Source organism: Mytilus edulis, chromosome 1 (assembly GCF_963676685.1).
Source record: "Mytilus edulis chromosome 1, xbMytEdul2.2, whole genome shotgun sequence".
In the NCBI taxonomy this organism is placed as follows: domain Eukaryota; kingdom Metazoa; phylum Mollusca; class Bivalvia; order Mytilida; family Mytilidae; genus Mytilus; species Mytilus edulis.
The window spans coordinates 88,644,276-88,664,626 of NC_092344.1; the positions used below are offsets into that span (position 1 = coordinate 88,644,276).

General features: G+C 32.9%; 1 protein-coding gene across 1 annotated transcript; it reads right to left on the minus strand.

Annotated features, from left to right (window-relative positions):
• Positions 1-1,792: 1,792 nt before the first annotated feature.
• LOC139520082 (mucin-2-like) lies at positions 1,793-15,837 on the minus strand. Its single transcript, XM_071312507.1, has 6 exons — positions 15,754-15,837; positions 8,610-8,645; positions 4,837-4,913; positions 4,287-4,355; positions 3,963-4,086; positions 1,793-2,459 (listed from the first exon to the last, which is right to left on the minus strand). Exons 1-6 carry the CDS (start codon positions 15,776-15,778, stop codon positions 1,867-1,869), a joined length of 924 nt encoding a protein of 307 aa, XP_071168608.1. The 5' UTR covers positions 15,779-15,837; the 3' UTR covers positions 1,793-1,866.
• Between the last annotated feature and the right edge of the window lie 4,514 nt (positions 15,838-20,351).

Here is a 20,351-nt window from a genome sequence, read left to right on the forward strand (position 1 = left end):
GTCTGGGGGCATAATTTACTAACATCGGACTAAATATACTAGTAAATTCTGTAACCATGGACTTTTTATACTAGTAAAATTTGTCCGCCCAGACATATTTTACCAGGACAAATTTATCACTCTTGCACGAAAAAGACACAACCAATGTATACGAAAATAAATCAGACTGATCAGTATATGAACATTTTATAATTTAACAGGCTTTCGACACACGTCTAATCAATTTAATTCGTAAAACGTTTACAATATGACCACCACTGGGTGTAAAACCAGTACCATTTCAGAAAGTGTACTACTGTGCGCAACATCATTTTACGTGAAAGGGGATTGATATGTTTCACTCGTGTTCAATATCCTGAAGCTAATGAAACATATACCGACCAATGCCTTTTTTTATAATGTCTATAACAGAAAATGTTCAATACATTCCAATTGATATTAATTTATGATATTGTTAATTTCACATGTTTATGAAACATGCAACATCGAAGGAAATACTAAATACAACGATATCGTCTTATTTTCAAATCATCGAATGTGGCTTATCACAGAATTTTAACTTTCATGAGAAAATGATGACTTCCTAATAGGAAACTCCGAGGTACCCAAGTTTTTTTGGTCGGGTTCGTGTTGCTTAATATTGAGTGTTCTGATTAGTTTTAAATCATTTTGTTACAACCTCGAAGTATGCATATGAGGCTGTGATACCGTATAATCCTGGTACCTTTGATAACTTTTTACACCACTGGGTCGATGCCACTGCTGGTGGACGTTTCCTCCACGAGGGTATCACCAGCCCAGTAGTCAGCACTTCGGTGTTGACATGAATATCAATTATATGGTCATTTTTATTAATTTCCTGTTTACAAAACTCTGAATTTTTCGAAAAATACGGATTTTTTTATTCCATGAATAGATTACTTTAGCCGTATTTGGCACAACTTTTTGGAATATTGGGTCCTCAATGCTCTTCAACTTTGTACTTGTTTGGCTTTATAACCTTTTTGATCTGAGCGTCACTGATGAGTATATAGACGAAACGCGCGTCTGTTGTATTAAATTATAATCCTGGTACCTTTAAGAACTTTTTACACCACTGGGTCGATGCCACTGATTGTGGACGTTTCGTCCACGAGGGTATCCCCATCCCAGTAGTCAGCACTTCGGTGTTGACAGGAATATCAATATTATATGGTCATTTTAATAAATTTCCTGTTTACAAAACTTTTCAACAAAAAATTCAAAAAACTAAGGATTTTCTTATCCTAGGAATAGATTACCTTAGCCGTATTGGCACACCTTTTTAGAATTTTGGGTTCTCAATGCTCTTCAACTTTGCACTTGTTTGGCTGTATAACCTTTCTGATTTGAGCGTCACTGATGAGTAGTATGTAGACGAAACGCGCGTCTGGCGTATTAAATTATAATCTAGGTATCTTTGATAACTTTTTACACCACTGGGTCGATGCCACTGCTGGTGGACGTTTCGTCCCCGAGGGTATCACCAGCCCAGTAGTCAGCACTTCGGTGTTGACATGAATATCAATTATATGGTCATTTTTATAAATTTCGTATTTACACAACTTTAAAGTTTTCGAAAAAATAAGGATTTTCTTATCCCAGGAATAGATTACCTTTGATGTATTTGGCCATTTTTTTTTGGAATTTTGGGTCCTCAATGCTCTTCAACTTTGTACTTGTTTGGCTGTATAACCTTTTTGTTCTGAGCGTCACTGATGAGTCTTATGTAGACTAAACGCGCGCCTGGCGTACTAAATTATAATCCTAGTACCTTTGCTAACTTATTATAGTATAACATTTTTTAATAGTAAGAAGGGTTTTCTGTTTAGGACAAAACTGATGTCTTTAAAAGCTTGGCGTCTCTATATTTGGTAGAGGTGCTGATGTTTGCGATGGTTTGACCGTTTCTCGATTCGGAAGTGGCGTCTCTATATTTGGTAAGAATGAAGAGCTCTGCGAAGGCAAGGTTGTTTCTCGGTTCGGTGAAGAAGTTTCTCGATTTGGTGGGGGTGTTTCTCTATTCGGTGGAGGCGTCTCTCTATTCGGTGGAGGCGTCTCTACACTTGGTACTGTTGTAGTGACTTGCGAACACAGGTTGCAAGATTTTCTACATCTAGCCAATGAGAATTCAGTATCGTTACAAACTTGAAAATGTTGAATCAATAATTCACATTCGTTCGAAGTATCTACACATTGGTAAGATGTATGTGTTGCTGCTGAAGTATCAGTATCACATAAACCGCATAATTTTGGACAAACAGTCTTTGCAGTATAAGAATCTGTACATATTGGAAATGTCTGTAAAAGGTGAACACAGTTAGAATGATCAACGCACGTGGCGGGAGTTGTAGGAAAGTTTGAAGTCATTAACTGCTGGTCAGATGTAGAACTTCCAGTCATTTTAGCAGGGGTGGTGGTTACATTCATTTCTGGCAATCCTTTCAGAGAGAAAAAACACACTTTGTTTATAAAACAATTATCCATAAAGACATTGAAGATATCAGCAAATAACAGGTCACTGTTCGAACTAATAAAACCGGAAAACAACTCTAAAAGTATTATTTTTATTATATTTTATCATTTACACATGGAATTGAAGGTGGCACGGTAGTATTTCCTGGCCCATAAGGGATAATGATAGCCTTTTTAGAATTTTCACCACTTTCTAACACTGCCAAAAATTCTACATTCACAGTTAACTGAAGTACTTTCATTTTACTATTCAGAAATGAATTTGAATATGTAACATGACCGTTTACTTTTTTTGCTATTTTTAAAAACCTAAGGCCACTAGTACTTTTAGGTCTTTTATGGTGCAGTGAATAAAAAATTAAAAAAAATTCTCAAAAATTCATTTTCATCTGTATATAAAATTATTTCATATTTTCTACACCTGATTCATTCCTCAGTTTGGGAAAGTATGTTCAGTTGATACTGTATTTTTTGTCCAATCACACTGTTTAGATACATTAACCTAAGTATAGGGAACACAAAAGAGCAACCTAAATTCTGGAATGCAAATACTACCGTGCCACCTGAAGGAATACAGACGCATACACAAACACACACTCAAATATATTTAAATATTTTTTAAAACCTAAAGATAACAACCAAACAGCGAATTTAAAGCTTCGTCAGTGTCGATCCATTTTCGTTTACGAATATAATTGTGCTAATACCTATATTAGGTAATGGCAATGGATGGGAATTCAAAAGTAGTTGATATAAATATAACGAATTAAAATTTTAAAAAATACCTCACATATAAGTATAAAGGATTTTCATATTTTATCTTTTCATAGTAATTTTTTTTTTAAAGCTGACGCTGATGAAGGCCTTTTTCAATACAATATTAATCAAATGTACACATCATTCACTGGACAATGCCAAACATTCGTCATTTGGAGTAAATTAAGATACAATTCAAGAGCATGCATGTCGTGCAAAACTTGCTATTTCTTTTTAATACTGCAACTAGTTGTGTTTATTTCCTAAATATAGTGACACAGCTATTTTGTGCAATGTCAATTTCATCAAGGAACACTTTGTCTACAATCAGGGGTTCATTAAGGGGTGAAAATAAGTTTGACATGTGTGTAAAAGATTTGAAAAGTTATCAATGAATTGATTAAAGTTGCAGTATAAAAGCAATATAAGGTCAATGTCATAAAAGTATAAACTTTTTTGTATTCGGCACAAAACTGCGGAAGGGCTCGGTAGAACCTTGCTCATACAAAAAAGTTTATATTTTTCTGACATTGACCTAATAATGTATATTATTATATAATTGTGCTAATACCTATATCAGGTAATGTCAATGGATGGGAATTCAAAAGTAGTTGATATAAATATAACGGATTAAAATTTAAAAAAAATACCTCACATATAAGTATATAGATATATTCGAGGTATCCCAATTCTAATGTCCATATAATAATTACCTGTTGTAACATTATTTGGATCGACATTACACATGTCTGTATCACAGCATTGTACTTTTACAGTTGTTAACTGTCTACGTTTTCCAAATATTTTTATTGGTGCGTTCTGTCTTCCTTCGCACACCTAAAATTAATCAAATCTGTCTTTTATATTTAAAATTACAATACAAGGAATAGTTTTGAATGGAATAACCATATACATAATCAGATTAATGTTTTCAAAATCTGTACCTAATTCTTTAACTTAATAATCGCCAAATGAAGTTGAAAACATTTATAAAACATTTGACTGTTTGCTATATAAGTTCCTAACATAACACTTACATCAGTGGAAATACATCCAGCGTGATACGTTTTCCCTCCATTCATGGAAAATTCATGGATTCCACAATGCTGGAATATACAAATTTGTATATGCATAATAACAACAGCAGTTCAAAGTAATGCAAACTAGTAATAACATTATACCTTTAAGCTCATGTTTAGAAATTAGATATAATATTTTTAGTTGCTTGGAAATAATAACTATTGGTTTAAAATCGTTAATAAACTTAATTACAACACACAGACAAGACAAGGATGACAACGTACTACTGATTTTCTTCGCAACTATATATAAAACAAATCGCCCATCAGACGCAAGTCTTTGTCCACACTTATCTACCGGCAAACAGAACAGATACGTCTACATCAATTGGTCTTTGGTGGCAAGTTGTCTCAAACCCAATCATGCCTCATCTTCTTATTTCTATATAGATACCACTAAATGGTAAAAGACTTGAAATCATGAAATTTATCTAACTCTACCGCTCCAAAGTGCTTCAGTTAACAAATGAGAAAATTTTTACAGGAAAAAAATATTGATTTATATCACCTCATCTTGTGGACATTGTGTTGTAGCTCCACACTTTGTTACATCTTGTGCATAGTAACAAACTCGGCATGTCAGACCTGAAATGTAGAAATATTTATTTAGGGTACTTTTTGTTGATAAAAAGCGAAAAAAGCGCCAAAAAAAATATCAAAAATTGTCATCAAAGGATAATACTTGTTAATCCAATAAGGAGTAGACTGACAACTTTGTCTGGTCTTGCTGCTCATTTTTGCCATTTAAAGTTTCTAGAATATGTTTAAAACGTCATTATGAGGCAGTAACTCCAAGTAGGAGGAAACTGGTGATTTTGGTCATTTAACTTATTTGTAGAGTTTGTCATTTCATCATTTTTGCTATATAATGTTTTCGTCTATCTACTAGTATTATTCAGTTTAAGGAAATAGGCAAAAATGAAAAAAAAGTAAAATTCGTCATTGAAGGGCAAAAACTCCTATGATAAGTCGTCTTACAATTTTGATGAAAATAGACAGATGGTAGATCACCACATTCTGAACATGCGTGCTCCTGTTGGATTTTTTGTATCTGTATCGGTTTTCTTTATAATAAAAAATACTTGCATTATACCCCCATAATCTATTTTTAACCATGTCGGCCCTGTTGTTTAACAGACGAGGTTATCGGACACAATTTTAAAACTATATACTCAAAATAAACTCATCACAGATACCAGGACTAAATTTAGTATATACGCCAGACGCGCGTTTCGTCTACAAAAGACTCATCAGTGACGCTCGAATCCAAAAAAAGTTAAAAAGGCCAAATAAAGTACGAAGTTGAAGAGCATTGAGAACCAAAATTCCTAAAATGTTTGCCAAATACAGCTAAGGTGAAATATGCCTGAGGTAGAAAAGCCTTAGTATTTCAAAAAATTCAAAAATTTGTAAACAATAAATTTATAAATATAACCATATCAATGACAATTCATGTCAGCACAAAAAGTGCTGACTACTGGGCTTGTGATACCCTCGGGGAAAAAAATCTCAACCAGCAGTGGCATCGACCCAGTGGTTGTAAATAAACTCATCATAGATACCAGGACTAAATTTAGTGTATACGACAGACGCGCGTTTCGTCTACAAAAGACTCATCAGTGACGCTCGAATCCAAAAAAAGTTAAAAAGGCCAAATAAAGTACGAAGTTGAAGAGCATTAAGAACCAAAATTCCTAAAAGTTTTGCCAAATACAGCTAAGGTGATCTATGCCTGAGGTAGACAGCCTTAGTATTTCAAAAAATTCAAAAATTTTGTAAACAGTAAATTTATAAATATAACCATATCAATGACAATTCATGTCACCAAAGTGCTGACTACTCAAATGATGATTGTGGCTATATATTATCAAATTAGGCCCTGTAAATTAGAGGAGAATATTTTTAAAAGTTTACGGACACCATATTAGAAACCTCAATTGGCCTTTTGCGCCAGGGGAGCTAAAAATGAAAATGAAAATGAAAATGCAAAGAACCATTAAATGATCCCGGTTACATTTGGAAGTTTAAAAACTCCAAGATCACGTTTTGAAAATACACAAGGTTCTTGCACCTCTATTATTTTTAGACATTTTTCTTTTTGTTAGATATAAAACCATGTAAAAGTTAATGAGATGGAATGGAAAATACTAAAACTAAATCGTTTTAAATCAATGTTAACAGTATCATTTATAAAAATACTTGGATTATAATGTAGAAAAAATGTTATAAAAGAATAAAGAATATGAAAAACTCTTTGAAGTAGTCTTACAAAATAAAATATAAAATGTTTCAAAATATCTAAAAAAAAAGGTTTGATGTTACATTTGCCAACAGATATGCCCACGGTTGACATAAAAATAGCACTGTAGTCAATTATTATGGTAATTAATTAATTACAATGCTTTATTTTTTCGCAATATGTGAAAATAAGAAAATCATAACAAATGCATGAATCAGTAATATTGTATGCATGATGTTCCGTAATAACTTATTTCGAGTGCTAAGTGCGTTATTCGTAGAAAAGATTACATTAAAAAGAGCCTATTTATATAAATCATATTTGTTTTTCCTTTGTCTTTTTTTTTTTTTTTTTAATTGTTTTACGATTTGTTGTGTCGGTCGGTGCCTTCTATAGCTTGTGATAAAGGAATTGATTATTTTTAAAGGCCGTACGGTGACCTATTGCTAACTTCTATGTCATTTGGTCGCTTGTGAATAGTTGTCTCATTGGTAGTCATACTACATCTTCTTATTTTTATCAATAATAATCTTATGATTGGTGTTCCGTCATAACTAAATTATTAATTATTGCAAAGACGAGGTGGTTTAACCTAAAATAGAACAGCATAAAGAAATCACAAAGTAAAAATGAACATTATAAATAACTTAGAATTTATTAAATATGATGAATTTATTTTTCCAACAGAAAATTAGCAAAATAAAGCAAATAATAACAGTTATTTATACCCATTTTTAGACCCAAATGTATCTTGAGAAAATCGGAAAAGGATACTAATTTTTACGACAGAACAGACGGTTTCTACTTTGGCATCGTAAATTTGACTTTTTTGTATGTTTTTAAGTAAATGAAAATAACACTTATTGAATTTAGTGCGTAAACGCTTTTCTAGATTTTCCTTCATTAGGAACGATCAAAGTTAACCCAAACATTTGAAAACCAGGGATGTATAAGTACGTAGAAACGTAAAGTGTTGTGACCAATTAATTCCAACATTATATGGATCTCTCACTTTTCACTTTGCAACTCTATTTTATTCAATCTTATTATTTTCCCACGCGAATATAATTGCAATACTTACCTTTATTTTCCCAAACACAGTAACAAAACTTGTGTGTACTACTTAACAAATAAAGGGATATGCATAAATGGCGACCTATGTCTACAGTGCCATCACGGCTAAAGCAGCCTATTTTTCATTCTCAAGCCTTTTTAAAAACAGAAAACCTCTGGAGAGGTTCGAAATTATGCCCTTTTTAGACATCAGATAAATAACGAAATCACACAACCTGAGATTGTGGGAAAAATAATGACGACTAATGGACAGATTTTACGAAAATGTTTTTTTGTCAAGATTGTGAAGTTATGGGAATGTAATTATTTGCCAATTTTATGAAGAAACTATTCCATTGTAAAGGTCCCATAGTATGGAACTCATTTAAAACAACTAGCCTTGAACTTTACAGAAATAGAAAAAATAGTATGCCTGATAAATAAGCAAGAAATTCACGGAATATTTATTTTACATACTAGTACTGTATACGTATACTAAGTATTTGTATAATATACATAAAATTGAGAAAGGAAATGGGGACTGTGTCAAAGCGACAACAACCCGACCATAGAGCAGACAACAGCCGAAGGCCACCAGTGGGTCTTCAATGTAGCGAAAAACTGCCACACCCGTAGGCTTCCTTCAGCTGGCCCCTTAAAAAATATGTATACTAGTACAGTGATAATGGACGTCATACTAAACTCCGAATTAAACACAAGAAACTTAAATAAAAAAAAATAAGATCTTTCATAGCTGACTATGCGGTATAGTTTTTTTCATTGTTGAAGGCCGTTCAGTGACCTATAGTTGTTAATTGCAATGCTATTTGAGTTGTCCAATTGGCAATTATACCACATCCTCTTGTTTTAATATTAATATTGATATCAGTACTGTTTAATTTTGTCACTGTGTGATAACTTCTGGGAAAATTAGCAATATTGTTTCAAAATGTGATATATCATGAAAATTTCTTACATCAAGTACTTACCAACTGCGCATTCAAATCCACATACGGCGAAGAAAACTGTTTTCAAATCAAAAGAAATACAAAATAATGAGTTTTATTAGCGTTATACTTCACAACATTTTCTTACAAAATTGTAGTATCAACTAACGACCGTATGTATAAATCTCTATCAGTTAAACGTTCTTTGTTTTAGATAATCTCGTTTTAAGAGTAAATGGAGACTTTCCCATGATGTTATTATTTGTCAAAGATCTTGAAGTGTTAAAGGCAAGCATTATAAAAAAACAAAAAACATGTGTTTATGAATATTTTTTTATATAACTTAACTATGATACCTAGAAGACCCTACACAAATTTTCAGTTTTATGTGGAAAAACCCAAGTAAGAAAGGGCCACCTCAAATGAACAAAAATAGAACAATACAAATATTATATGCATGCAGGTTCTCGGACATCACCTCGCGTACTAAAATCACCTCAGAAATGCACCAAATATGGTCCTCTTCTAATTTTGAGTTTTTACTGCTATCAAAAATAAAATTTGGAACTTATTTTATCGGAATAATTTGGCAATCCTTCCAATCTCCCGCTTTTTTTTTTTACGTAAAACTATCTATCGTTGGAGCACACATTTGGTACAGGTTGGCTGTCACTGTGTACAACAGTTCAACATAGTTGAACGGGCCAATGGGGAAAACCAGAAAACTCTTTATGTCAGAAAACACTGTCAAACATCCAAAAATACTATCCACACTGATCTTTGTCCACACTTGTATTGCATGAAATATTTTTCTTGTGGGCGATGCAAACAACAATCGATCAATCAATCTATCATGTGCTATTATTCGTTGTTATTGATGTAGTACACACTTATTGTAACAGATTAGAAAAATGGAGACAAATTCAAACGCAGCCTTGTTACTTTGTTGTTATGGACCAAGGTACATGGCATTACTCAGTAAAAATCCGTATAAATTCAATTTGACTGATTTTTTAAATTTATACTTTTATGATATTTTTCCTTTTAATAATATAATAATTCGTTCAATATATCAAAGCCCAAGGAACAGACTTTGTATAAATTAATTATTTAATACAAACACAAACATTTTCTTGCAATTATCTATTTATTGTAATGCATTACACTTAATTACCATTACATTTTCAATTACCCCATCCCTGGTAGGAATTGTATAAAAAACGGAATATCGAGATCTCGTCTTAGTGTATACAATGTTATTATCTATTCAGTCTTGCAAAAGAGGGACGAAAGATACCAAAGGGACAGTCAAACTCATAAATCTAAAACAAACTGACAACGCCATGGCTAAAAATAAATAAGACAAACAGAAAAACAATAGTACACACGACACAACATAGAAAACTAAAGAATAAACAACACGAACCCCACCAAAAACTAGGGGTGATCTCAGGTGCTCCGGAAGGGTAAGCAGATCCTGCTCCACATGTGGCACCCGTCGTGTTGCTTAAGTGATTACAAATCCGGTAAATAGTCTTATTCGGTAGGTCATATTCATGAAAGGGAAGGGGATTGTAGTTACGACGTAAGGAACATATCCGATATCATTTGTGAAACGGTTATTCCATAACGGTCAACCAACTCGTGATGGCGTCCGTAAAATTTACGAAGGGATGATTTCAACTTCACCATTTGGAACTCTTGGTTTAATAGCTTCCTTGTGAGCAGCAAACCTCTATCAAGAAAATCATGATAGGAAATGCAAGCACGGGAATATCGTATCAATTGGGAGATATATACCCCGTATGCAGGTGCTGCTGGAATGTTGCTACTTAGAAATGGAAAGTTCACAATTGGAAAGCTGAAATCATCTCTTTTGTCGTAAAGTTTTGTTTTCAACCGACCCTCATTGTCAATTTCTAGATGTAAGTCAAGATATGAAGCCGACTTAACTGTATCTGTAGTATCCTTTATCTCTAGTTCGATTGGATAGATGCGTTCCACATAGTCACCAAATTTTGAATTGTTTAGTGAAAGAACATCATCTATATAGCGGAAAGTAGAGTTAAAGGATATTGCTAACTTCTTATCTTTCTTCCTAAGAAGTTCCTGCATGAAGTCAGCCTCATAATAATAAAGAAACAAGTCGGCGAGTAGAGGGGCACAGTTTGTTCCCATTGGAATGCCGACAGTCTGTTGAAAAACACGTCCTCCGAACGTAACAAATATGTTGTCAATCAAGAAATCAAGCATCTTGATAATATCAGTTTCAGAGAATTTTTTGTTTGAATCAGAGTGATTCTTTACAAAGTAGGATTTATCCCTCCCTAAGACAAGATACTTGTATCTACGTTGGCCATTCTTTTTTATGAAGCAAAGTAATATCAACTCTTTCAATTTGTCTTTTAGTTTGGAATGTGGAATACTTGTGTACAGGGTAGAAAAGTCAAATGTTTTAATACTGTTACAAGATGAAAGAGAGTTAGATTGTATGTACTCTAAAAGATCTTTTGAATTTTTAAGTATCCACATCTGATTCACGCCACCTCTAGAATAGGCAGTTTCACAATAACTTTGAAACCCGTCTTTGATTGCTGATAAAATAGATGTTAATAATTTAGAAAGAGGTTTCGTGGAGCACTTGGAAGACCCAGCAATATACCGTTGTTTGTAAGGACACTTATGTAGTTTAGGTATCCAATACAGTGATGGAAGATCCAGTTCTTCATCTTTGGTTGAAATTCCAAAGGAACATAGAACAGACCTATGATTATCCAGGATTTCCTCTTTGGTAAGTGTCGTGAGGGTATATGTTGAGTTACCAAGTGAATTGTCAATACCTAATTCGTTTATCAAGCAGTTGATGTAGTGACTTTTACACACAAAAACGATGTTATTTGGGGCTTTATCTGCAGGGACAACAACATATTTGTCATGGAGGTCGGATAGGTGTTTTGCAACATTTGGGTCTTTAAAGATTGACGTAGCATGGGCATTGATGGACTCATTCAGTTTCTTAATTCTGATTTGTATCAACGACCTCACTGCCTTAATCCATTCGGAAAGAGTGTCTACGTCTTCCTTCTCGCGCTTAGCCCATTGCCTGGCATAATCCTCGACTGAATCCATCAAAATTTTAAAGTTGTATTTCCAATTGATGGATTTAGGCTACTAAGCCCGAGAAATCACAGTAAAATGATGTCGGGCTTATCATCTGCACTACTTAAAAAACACCATAATTCCTAATTAAACTGTCAGTCCAATTAAAATTTGTTAGATGACAGGAAGCACATGTTATTTTATCCTGATCCACGAGTGGTAATTGTTGCATGAATGGATTAATAGTAAATACACAGCACTGCCTCCCCATTTTTTGAGAGGTTTTATATAAAAATGACCCTCCTTTTTATAACATACTATATAAAAATGCATTTGCGTTTGATAACTATATATTGATTTGGGGTGTGTATGATCTTCATTTCATATATGAATATGCTATTCAGAATCTTAAATTATAAATAGTCAATGTTATAAGAATCATATTCAAAACAGTGTAGCTGTGGCCATTGATTGACAACCTTAAATTATCCCATTGACTGGGGCAGATTATGTGAACGTTTGTTTGTAACGACCACTGCTCACTACTTACTTATTATAGAATTTAAGCTGTGGGTCACCAAAGGTTCTTAACGCCTTTAATATTAAAGTAATTCGAAAAATTATTCAGAAATAACTTTATGTTTTGATTTATATTATTGATACAAATCAAAACATCGTGTTATTCCTGATTAGTTTTTCTAATTACTTTATTTAGGTGTTGAGAACCTTTTGTGACCCCACAGTTCAAGTGTCTTTAACAAGTACATAGTGAGCAGCTGTCGTTACGGACAAACGTTCACGAAATCTGCCCCAGGCAATGGGATAAATTAAGGTCGTCAATCAATGACCACAGCTACACTGTTTTGAGTATGATTCTATACTAAATTTGAATTAATATATGAATTAATATGAAAGTTCACCTTCAAAATAAGTTACATATGCCTCCCCCCTTCTTTCATGGAAAAAAAATGGTTGATTATTTAGGGAATCACTGATGATTAGAGTGGCCCCCTATTAGGTCAGTCAGCCCCCCCCCCCCCCCCTTTACAAAAAGTTCTTGATCTGCTCCTGACTATAGGTGCTGAACGTTATGTTACATGCATATTAAAATTGGTACATTTTCTAGGCCAGAATGGCACATCCCTACCATAAAAATATTGAGGTATCATTTGTATCAATGGGATCTATCCCCTAGATGAAAAAAGACCCAATTGTTCTTCTTATATTTTTTTTTTTTGCCTCTTAACATCTTTTGACAATCTATCAATACATGAAATACGAGGGTGTGGTTGAACTCTCATAGTATTTTAGTAACAACAAATTAATGTATATGTAATGAACTTAATTAAGCTGTTGAAATTTACCGAAAACCATATTAAAGATTCAAAGCTTTTTAAATATAACAGATAAAACTATGAAAAATAATACATTATTCAAAACTCGTGCTTTTTCTTTTTAATATCTGATGAGGTAATGTGTAGATGTAAAACTAAATCAGAATATTTACTTTTTACTTTTGTAATTTCTTAACTTGAGGGTTAATCAAAAATTTACACACTCAGTTTTTGTTTTAAACATCTGTTTTATGTAATATCATTTGTCCCCTAATCAGTAGTGGATGACATATTTATATCTCTACTTTTATAATTGAGAGAAGATATGAAATTTTCACTCTGAAGGGCTTTGTTGGAAGACTGTATTAAGTTCATGCGAACTTATTCGTCCTTTACATTCTTAAAGGTTATCAATTGTATCATTATCGGATCTAACATTAATTTTATTTTTATTAATTCTTTTAATACATTACTAACATGGCGTCCTGAATGTCATTTTTGTCATTGAACTATATATGACCCTGCGCTCGATCCGTCGTTGTATTATCACCTATGGGCGGGCATCCTGTTGGTACTGAAGTTTTGGCATTTCACAAGGTAATTTTATTTTCAGACTGATGATAACTAAATCTCCATGCATTGTAGGTGTCCTGATACTGATTGTGTCATTTTTGTCATGGATGATCATGGAAAACATGATTAATTTATTAGATGGATTGAACTTCGAACTATATCTTAGTAATTTGCGAGTACTCTAGCTTAGATTGGTTCTGTGTGTCTTTCGTTTTTATGTTATTTTAATTGTTTTGTGCTAAGTACCTTTCCTATGAATTATGAGTCAAGCCCTTCCCAACCGAATGTATATAGCTACTTTGTTCTTGTGTTGTTACACCACAGTCCAAGGTTCTAGTATATCCCAGTATAATGTAACTTTCCCCGAGCCACTATCCTGAAATGGCTGTGTTTTGTTGATATCTGTTTTTCGTTTATTATTGAAGTATAAAATTGTTTCACATTTCGTCCTGTGCCCTTTGTTGGCTTTGTGTACGTTTCGTGTTTTGCTCATAGTATAAGATCGTATGATGACTTGTGATTGCTTATATCTTTTTCCTTTTGTCTTTAATAATGGATAGTTTGGTGTCTTGTATGTAAAGCAGGACGGATGATGCGCACTTGGCGCATCTGTTTTAACTTTATTGTTTATTGTATTTGAAGGGGCATATGTTTCTAATCTTACACAATGTAGGAAGAAATAATATGTGTTTTTTACTGCAACTAGTTGCGTTTATTTCCTAACTATAGTAACAGCTATATTTTGTATAATGTCGATTTCATCATGGAACACTTTTTCCACAATCAGGGGTCCATTACTGAGGGATGAAAATAAGTTTGACATTTGTGTTACGATTTAAAAAGCTATCAATGTATTAATTTCAGTTGCAGTATAAAAACAATATTAGGCAATGTCATAAAAATATAAACTTTTGTTGTACTCGGCGCAAAACTGTGGAAGGGCTCGGTAGAACCTCGCCCTTCCCCAATGTCTCAGCCTCATACAAAAAAGTTTATATTTTCCTGGTATTGACATAATATTGTATATATACGATAGGCATTCACAATAAAAGAATAACTCTCACTTAGATTGTATGGATATATCAAATTATATTTAATAACTTTTCGAAATTGATTTTGTATGTTAAATCAGACCAGGGGAATAGATATTTAACTTTAAACATGTATCTGCGTTAGAACCAAGTAGTCGTTATCTGTTCCAATGGAAGTTTCCTTATTAACACTTTGTAACCCGGACCATATGTTTATCTCAATAACAAATATGGATATGCGACAGGAAATGGAAACTTAGAAGTTCGACAGTTCTAGGATGAGTTTTAGGACACAAGCAAGGCATGATGTCAATTATAAGGTCCATACAATCTGCATCTGTTCCCCATCCCATACATATCATTTATTTAAGAACTGAATGCTTCTTTTTGTAAATTTATTGGGGTGTAAAAGCGTTGACCGAAGTACATTTTGTATGAAGCGCGGAAGCGCTTCATTCTAAAAATGTGCACACGGTCAACGCTTTTACAACCATATAAAGTTACAAAAAGAAGCATTCAATACTTATAATAACATTTTTTTAGCTAGGATCATGAAAACTCGATTTTTATCAAGTTTTTATTTAATTCACCTGTGCACTTTATTGTGGGACCTCGTGTCATCATGAATGATACATTTTATTGTGTAATGCAATTGCTTAAGGAATAACACGTGATGTGCAGTTAGCCAATAAGAATAACGTATTATTATGAAACTTACATCTAATGTAATTATTAGGTCTATAAAATGCGCATGTTTTTCCACCCTATACCTATCATTTATTTTCAATTTTTTAACCATTTTCGAATGGGTAAACAATCGGAGAGCTTTTTTTAAATACTAGAATAAAAAAATGAGATTTGCGATGATTATGTGGTATGATTGCCAAAGAAAGAACTATTCACGAAAGACCACACTAAATGTATCGCTCAGCTTTCAGTAATACGCTCGAAAACCCATATCGTATAACTCAAACGAGAAAATCAAACAGTACGTTGTTTAGTTCGTATATAATTAAATTAAAAAAAACAGACATTATTATGAGAAGACGATCTTAGTGAAGAAAAACATTACTCGTTTTCAGTGCCATCGAAATAGTCTTCATTATCACATTTAAATCCTATAACATTCGTTATACATATTCGCCTTACCAAATAAAGCTAGCTGGAAGTCCATTATCTACCTGTGTTGTGTAATATTACGCTGATAGTAAATCTCTTATGTATAGTCAAGCACGACTATAAGTCAAAACAATTCCACAGTTACAGTCAAAGAACCGGAATTTTTTTTATGAATCTGCTTTTACAAATAAGAAAGTGGCCAAAATCAGAATTCACAAAAGCACTCCAAGGACAGATGTTAGTTCAATATCAATTCTTGAAAAAGAAACCAATTAGGTATAGTTATTTGAATGTAGTCCAGCTTCCTGTTAGAGTTTTATATTTATTTCCAATAGTAGTTGATTAATTAAACCTGATTTATGTATTTTTTTTAATATAGTGGAGAAACTACAAAAACATCTTGGCATAAAATTGATACAATCCGATAAGAATACTTTTGTAGAATGGAAACTGTATTTGCCAAATTCTTGTCTTGCTGAACGTTTCTCAGTGCTGGACAGAGTTTTGATCTTTTCATTTAATTCTCTAAGACAAAAGGAAACAAGATTGCACACGCTGAAATCGGTGTACTTTACATATGATAATTGTAATGATGCTGAAAGCCTGTAATATTAAGGTTTGAATAAATGTATAACATTAACTTTACATTATCAATGATCCTCGTAAATGAGATCAAGGTCAGAAAAACACAGCCAGACAGACATGTACACCTTATTATCATATCACGTATAGTAAGCTAATTGCTTATAGAATCTCAGAAACATCGTCAAATGAACAATACAAATGAGGTCAAGGTCAGATGAACCCTGTCAGACAACATGTACACCTTATAATCATTTCAAACATCAAATATAGTTGACCTATTATAAAATACCTAGCAACAAAAACTTAAATAAACCATGCAACAGATGAACGAAATCTACAGTCAGACATGTACGGTTTAGGACCAGACACAAGTTGTTTGTTTTTTCCTTTTTCCTTTTTGCGATATTCAAATTTGAAAAATATTATAAGTCCAAACTGAAACACACAAAAAAAAAATTCTTAATTTTTTTTTCCTCAAAATTTTAATTTTTTTCCCCTTATTTTTTTTCCGATTCCTTATTCGGTTTCTATTTCCTTATTCGATTTTCATTTCTTTATTCGGTTTTCATTTCCTTATTCGGTTTCTATTTCCTTATTCGATTTTCATTTCCTTATTCGGTTTCGGTTTCCTTATTCGATTTCTATTTCCTATTTCGATTTTTAATTCATTATTCGGTTTCTTTTTTCCTTATTCGATTTACATTTTCTTATTTCGGTTTCTGTTTCCTGATTCGTTTTCTATTTCGTTATTTAATTTTCATTTCCTTAATCAGTTTTAAATGAGGTGTAATATACTGCCAGGTTACTAAAGTTAGTCTTATGTCCTACTTACCGTCGTAAACTGTTTATTCATAAGGGATAGTCAACCATTTCATATGAGGTTTTTTTTCTTTTTTACTAAGAACAAATGTTGTACAGTTATAATATTTCTGTGTGTAACATACTGCTAGGTTACTGAAGTTAGTCTCATGCCTATACTAACCTCCATAAACTGTTTATACATAAGCGATAGTCACCCATGTAAAATGAGTTTTCTTTTACTGAGAACAAGTGTTATACAGTTATATGTCTGTGTAGAACATACTGCATGCCAGGTTACTGAAGTCAGTCTTTTGTCTGTATTAACCTCTGTCACCTGTTTATACATAAGGGATAGTCAACCATGTAAAATGAGTTTTTTACTGAGAACGAGTGTTGTACAGTTACTGTTATATGTCTGTGTAGAACATACAACCAGGTTACTGAAGTTAGTCTTATGTCTGTTTTCACCTCCATTAACTGTTTATATATAAGAGATAGTAAACCGTTGTATAAGTGTTTTGTTCTACTTAGAAGTTTTGTGTGGTTATATATCAGCGTAGAACATACTGTCAGGTTACTGAAAGAGGGGCGAAAGATACCAGAAGGAGAGTCAAACTCATAGATCGAAAATAAACTGACAATGCTATGACCATAGTCTCAGGTCTATACTTACCTCTATAATCTCTTAATACATGCGAGAAAGTAAAACCGTGTTATATGAATATATATGTCTGTGGTCCCAAGGGTCTTATAATTAGTCCTCTATGGTAGTGTGACAACTATAGTACCTGGTTGTGGTGGTTAGTTCTTATAAGATACTAACCTTTAAAATCGGAAAAGGATACTAATTTTTACGACAGAACAGACGGTTTCTACTTTGGCATCGTAAATTTGACTTTTTTTGTATGTTTTTAAGTAAAGAAAAATAACACTTATTGAATTAAGTGCGTAAACGCTTTTCTAGATTTTCCTTCATTAGGAACGATCAAAGTTAACCCAAACATTTGAAAACCAGCGATGTATAAGTACGTAGAAACGTAAAGTGCTATGACCAATTAATTCCAACATTATATGGATCTCTCACTTTTTACCTTGCAACTCTATTTTATTCAATCTTATTATTTTCCCACGCGAATATAATTGCAATACTTACCTTTATTTTCCCAAACACAGTAACAAAACTTGTGTGTACTACTTAACAAATAAAGGGATATGCATAAATGGCGACCTATGTCTACAGTGCCATCACGGCTAAAGCAGCCTAATTTTCATTTTCAAGCCTTTTTAAAAACAGAAAACCTCTGGAGAGGTTCGAAATTATGCCCTTTTTAGACATCAGATAAATAACGAAATCACACAACCTGAGATTGTGGGAAAAATAATGACGACTAATGGACAGATTTTACGAAAATGTTTTTTGTCAAGATTGTGAAGTTATGGGAATGTAATTATTTGCCAATTTTATGAAGAAACTATTCCATTGTATAGGTCCCATATTATGGAACTCATTTAAAACAACTAGCCTTGAACTTTACAGAAATAGAAAAAATAGTATGCCTGATAAATAAGCAAGAAATTCACGGAATATTTATTTTACATACTAGTACTGTATACGTATACTAAGTATTTGTATAATATACATAAAATTGAGAAAGGAAATGGGGACTGTGTCAAAGCGACAACAACCCGACCATAGAGCAGACAACAGCCGAAGGCCACCAGTGGGTCTTCAATGTAGCGAAAAACTCCCGCACCCGTAGGCTTCCTTCAGCTGGCCCCTTAAAAAATATGTATATATATACTAGTACAGTGATAATGGACGTCATACTAAACTCCGAATTATACACAAGAAACATAAATAAAAAAAAATAAGATCTTTCATAGCTGACTATGCGGTATAGTTTTTTTCATTGTTGAAGGCCGTTCAGTGACCTATAGTTGTTAATTGCAATGCTATTTGAGTTGTCCAATTGGCAATTATACCACATCCTCTTGTTTTAATATTAATATTGATATCAGTACTGTTTAATTTTGTCACTGTGTGATAACTTCTGGGAAAATTAGCAATATTGTTTCAAAATGTGATATATCATGAAAATTTCTTACATCAAGTACTTACCAACTGCGCATTCAAATCCACATACGGCGAAGAAAACTGTTTTCAAATCAAAAGAAATACAATATAATGAGTTTTATTAGAGTTATACTTCACAACATTTTCTTACAAAATTGTAGTATCAACTAACGACCGTATGTATAAAATCTATCAGTCAAACGTTCTTTGTTTTAGATAATCTCGTTTTAAGAGTAAATGGAGACTTTCCCATGATGTTATTATTTGTCAAAGATCTTGAAGTGGCAAAGGCAAACATTATAAAAAACTAAAAACATGTGTTTATGAATATTTTTTTATATAACTTAACTATGATACCTAGAAGATCCTACACAAATTTTCAGTTTTATGTGGAAAAACCCAAGTAAGAAATGGCCACCTCAAAGGAACAAAAATAGAACAATACAAATATTATATGCATGCAGGTTCTCAGACATCATCTCGCGTACTAAAATCACCTCAGAAATGCACCAAATATGGTTCTCTTCTAATTTTGAGTTTTTACTGCTATCAAAAATCAAATTTTGGAACTTATTTTATCGGAATAATTTAGCAATCCTTCCAATCTCCCGCTTTTTTTTTTACGTAAAACTATCTATCGTTGGAGCACACTCAGCTAGCTGTGTTCCCTTAACGGATCATTTTTTTAAATGTTAATGCATTCACATAGAAGTTATTTCAAAGTTAAAATGTTGAAAGGAAATCATCCAATGTAACGTTACACATGCACAACACTTATTTACAGGTCTGTACAAATTATATATACGAAGCACTCATAGTAAGTTGGCCAATATGTAGATTTGATATTAAAAACAATGTCTAGCTAAATAAAATCTATAAATGGTCGGCACTGATTTAAAGTAGTGTCTCCTCCATGACAGTCATGGACATTAAAACTCAAAAGACACTGCTAGTTTTAGTATTTGGTACAGGTTGGCTGTCACTGTGCACAACAGTTCAACATAGGGGCCAATGGGGAAAACCAGAAAACTTTTTATGGCAGAAAACACTGTCAAACATCCAAAAATACTATCCACACTGATCTTTGTCCACACTTGTATTGCATGAAATATTTTTCTTGTGGGCGATGCAAACAACAATCGATCAATCAATCTATCATGTGCTATTA

What these genes read in the sequence shown, in the direction of transcription:
- LOC139520082 (XM_071312507.1), bottom strand. Translation starts at nt 15,778, where the DNA reads ATGGACTTCCAGCTAGCTTTATTTG. An exon ending in CTTCCAGCTAGCTTTATTTG is followed by an intron (nt 8,646 to 15,753) that starts GTAAGGCGAATA and finishes ATTTGAAAACAG; the next exon opens with TTTTCTTCGCCGTATGTGGA. An exon ending in CTGGATGTATTTCCACTGAT is followed by an intron (nt 4,087 to 4,286) that starts GTAAGTGTTATG and finishes GATTAATTTTAG; the next exon opens with GTGTGCGAAGGAAGACAGAA.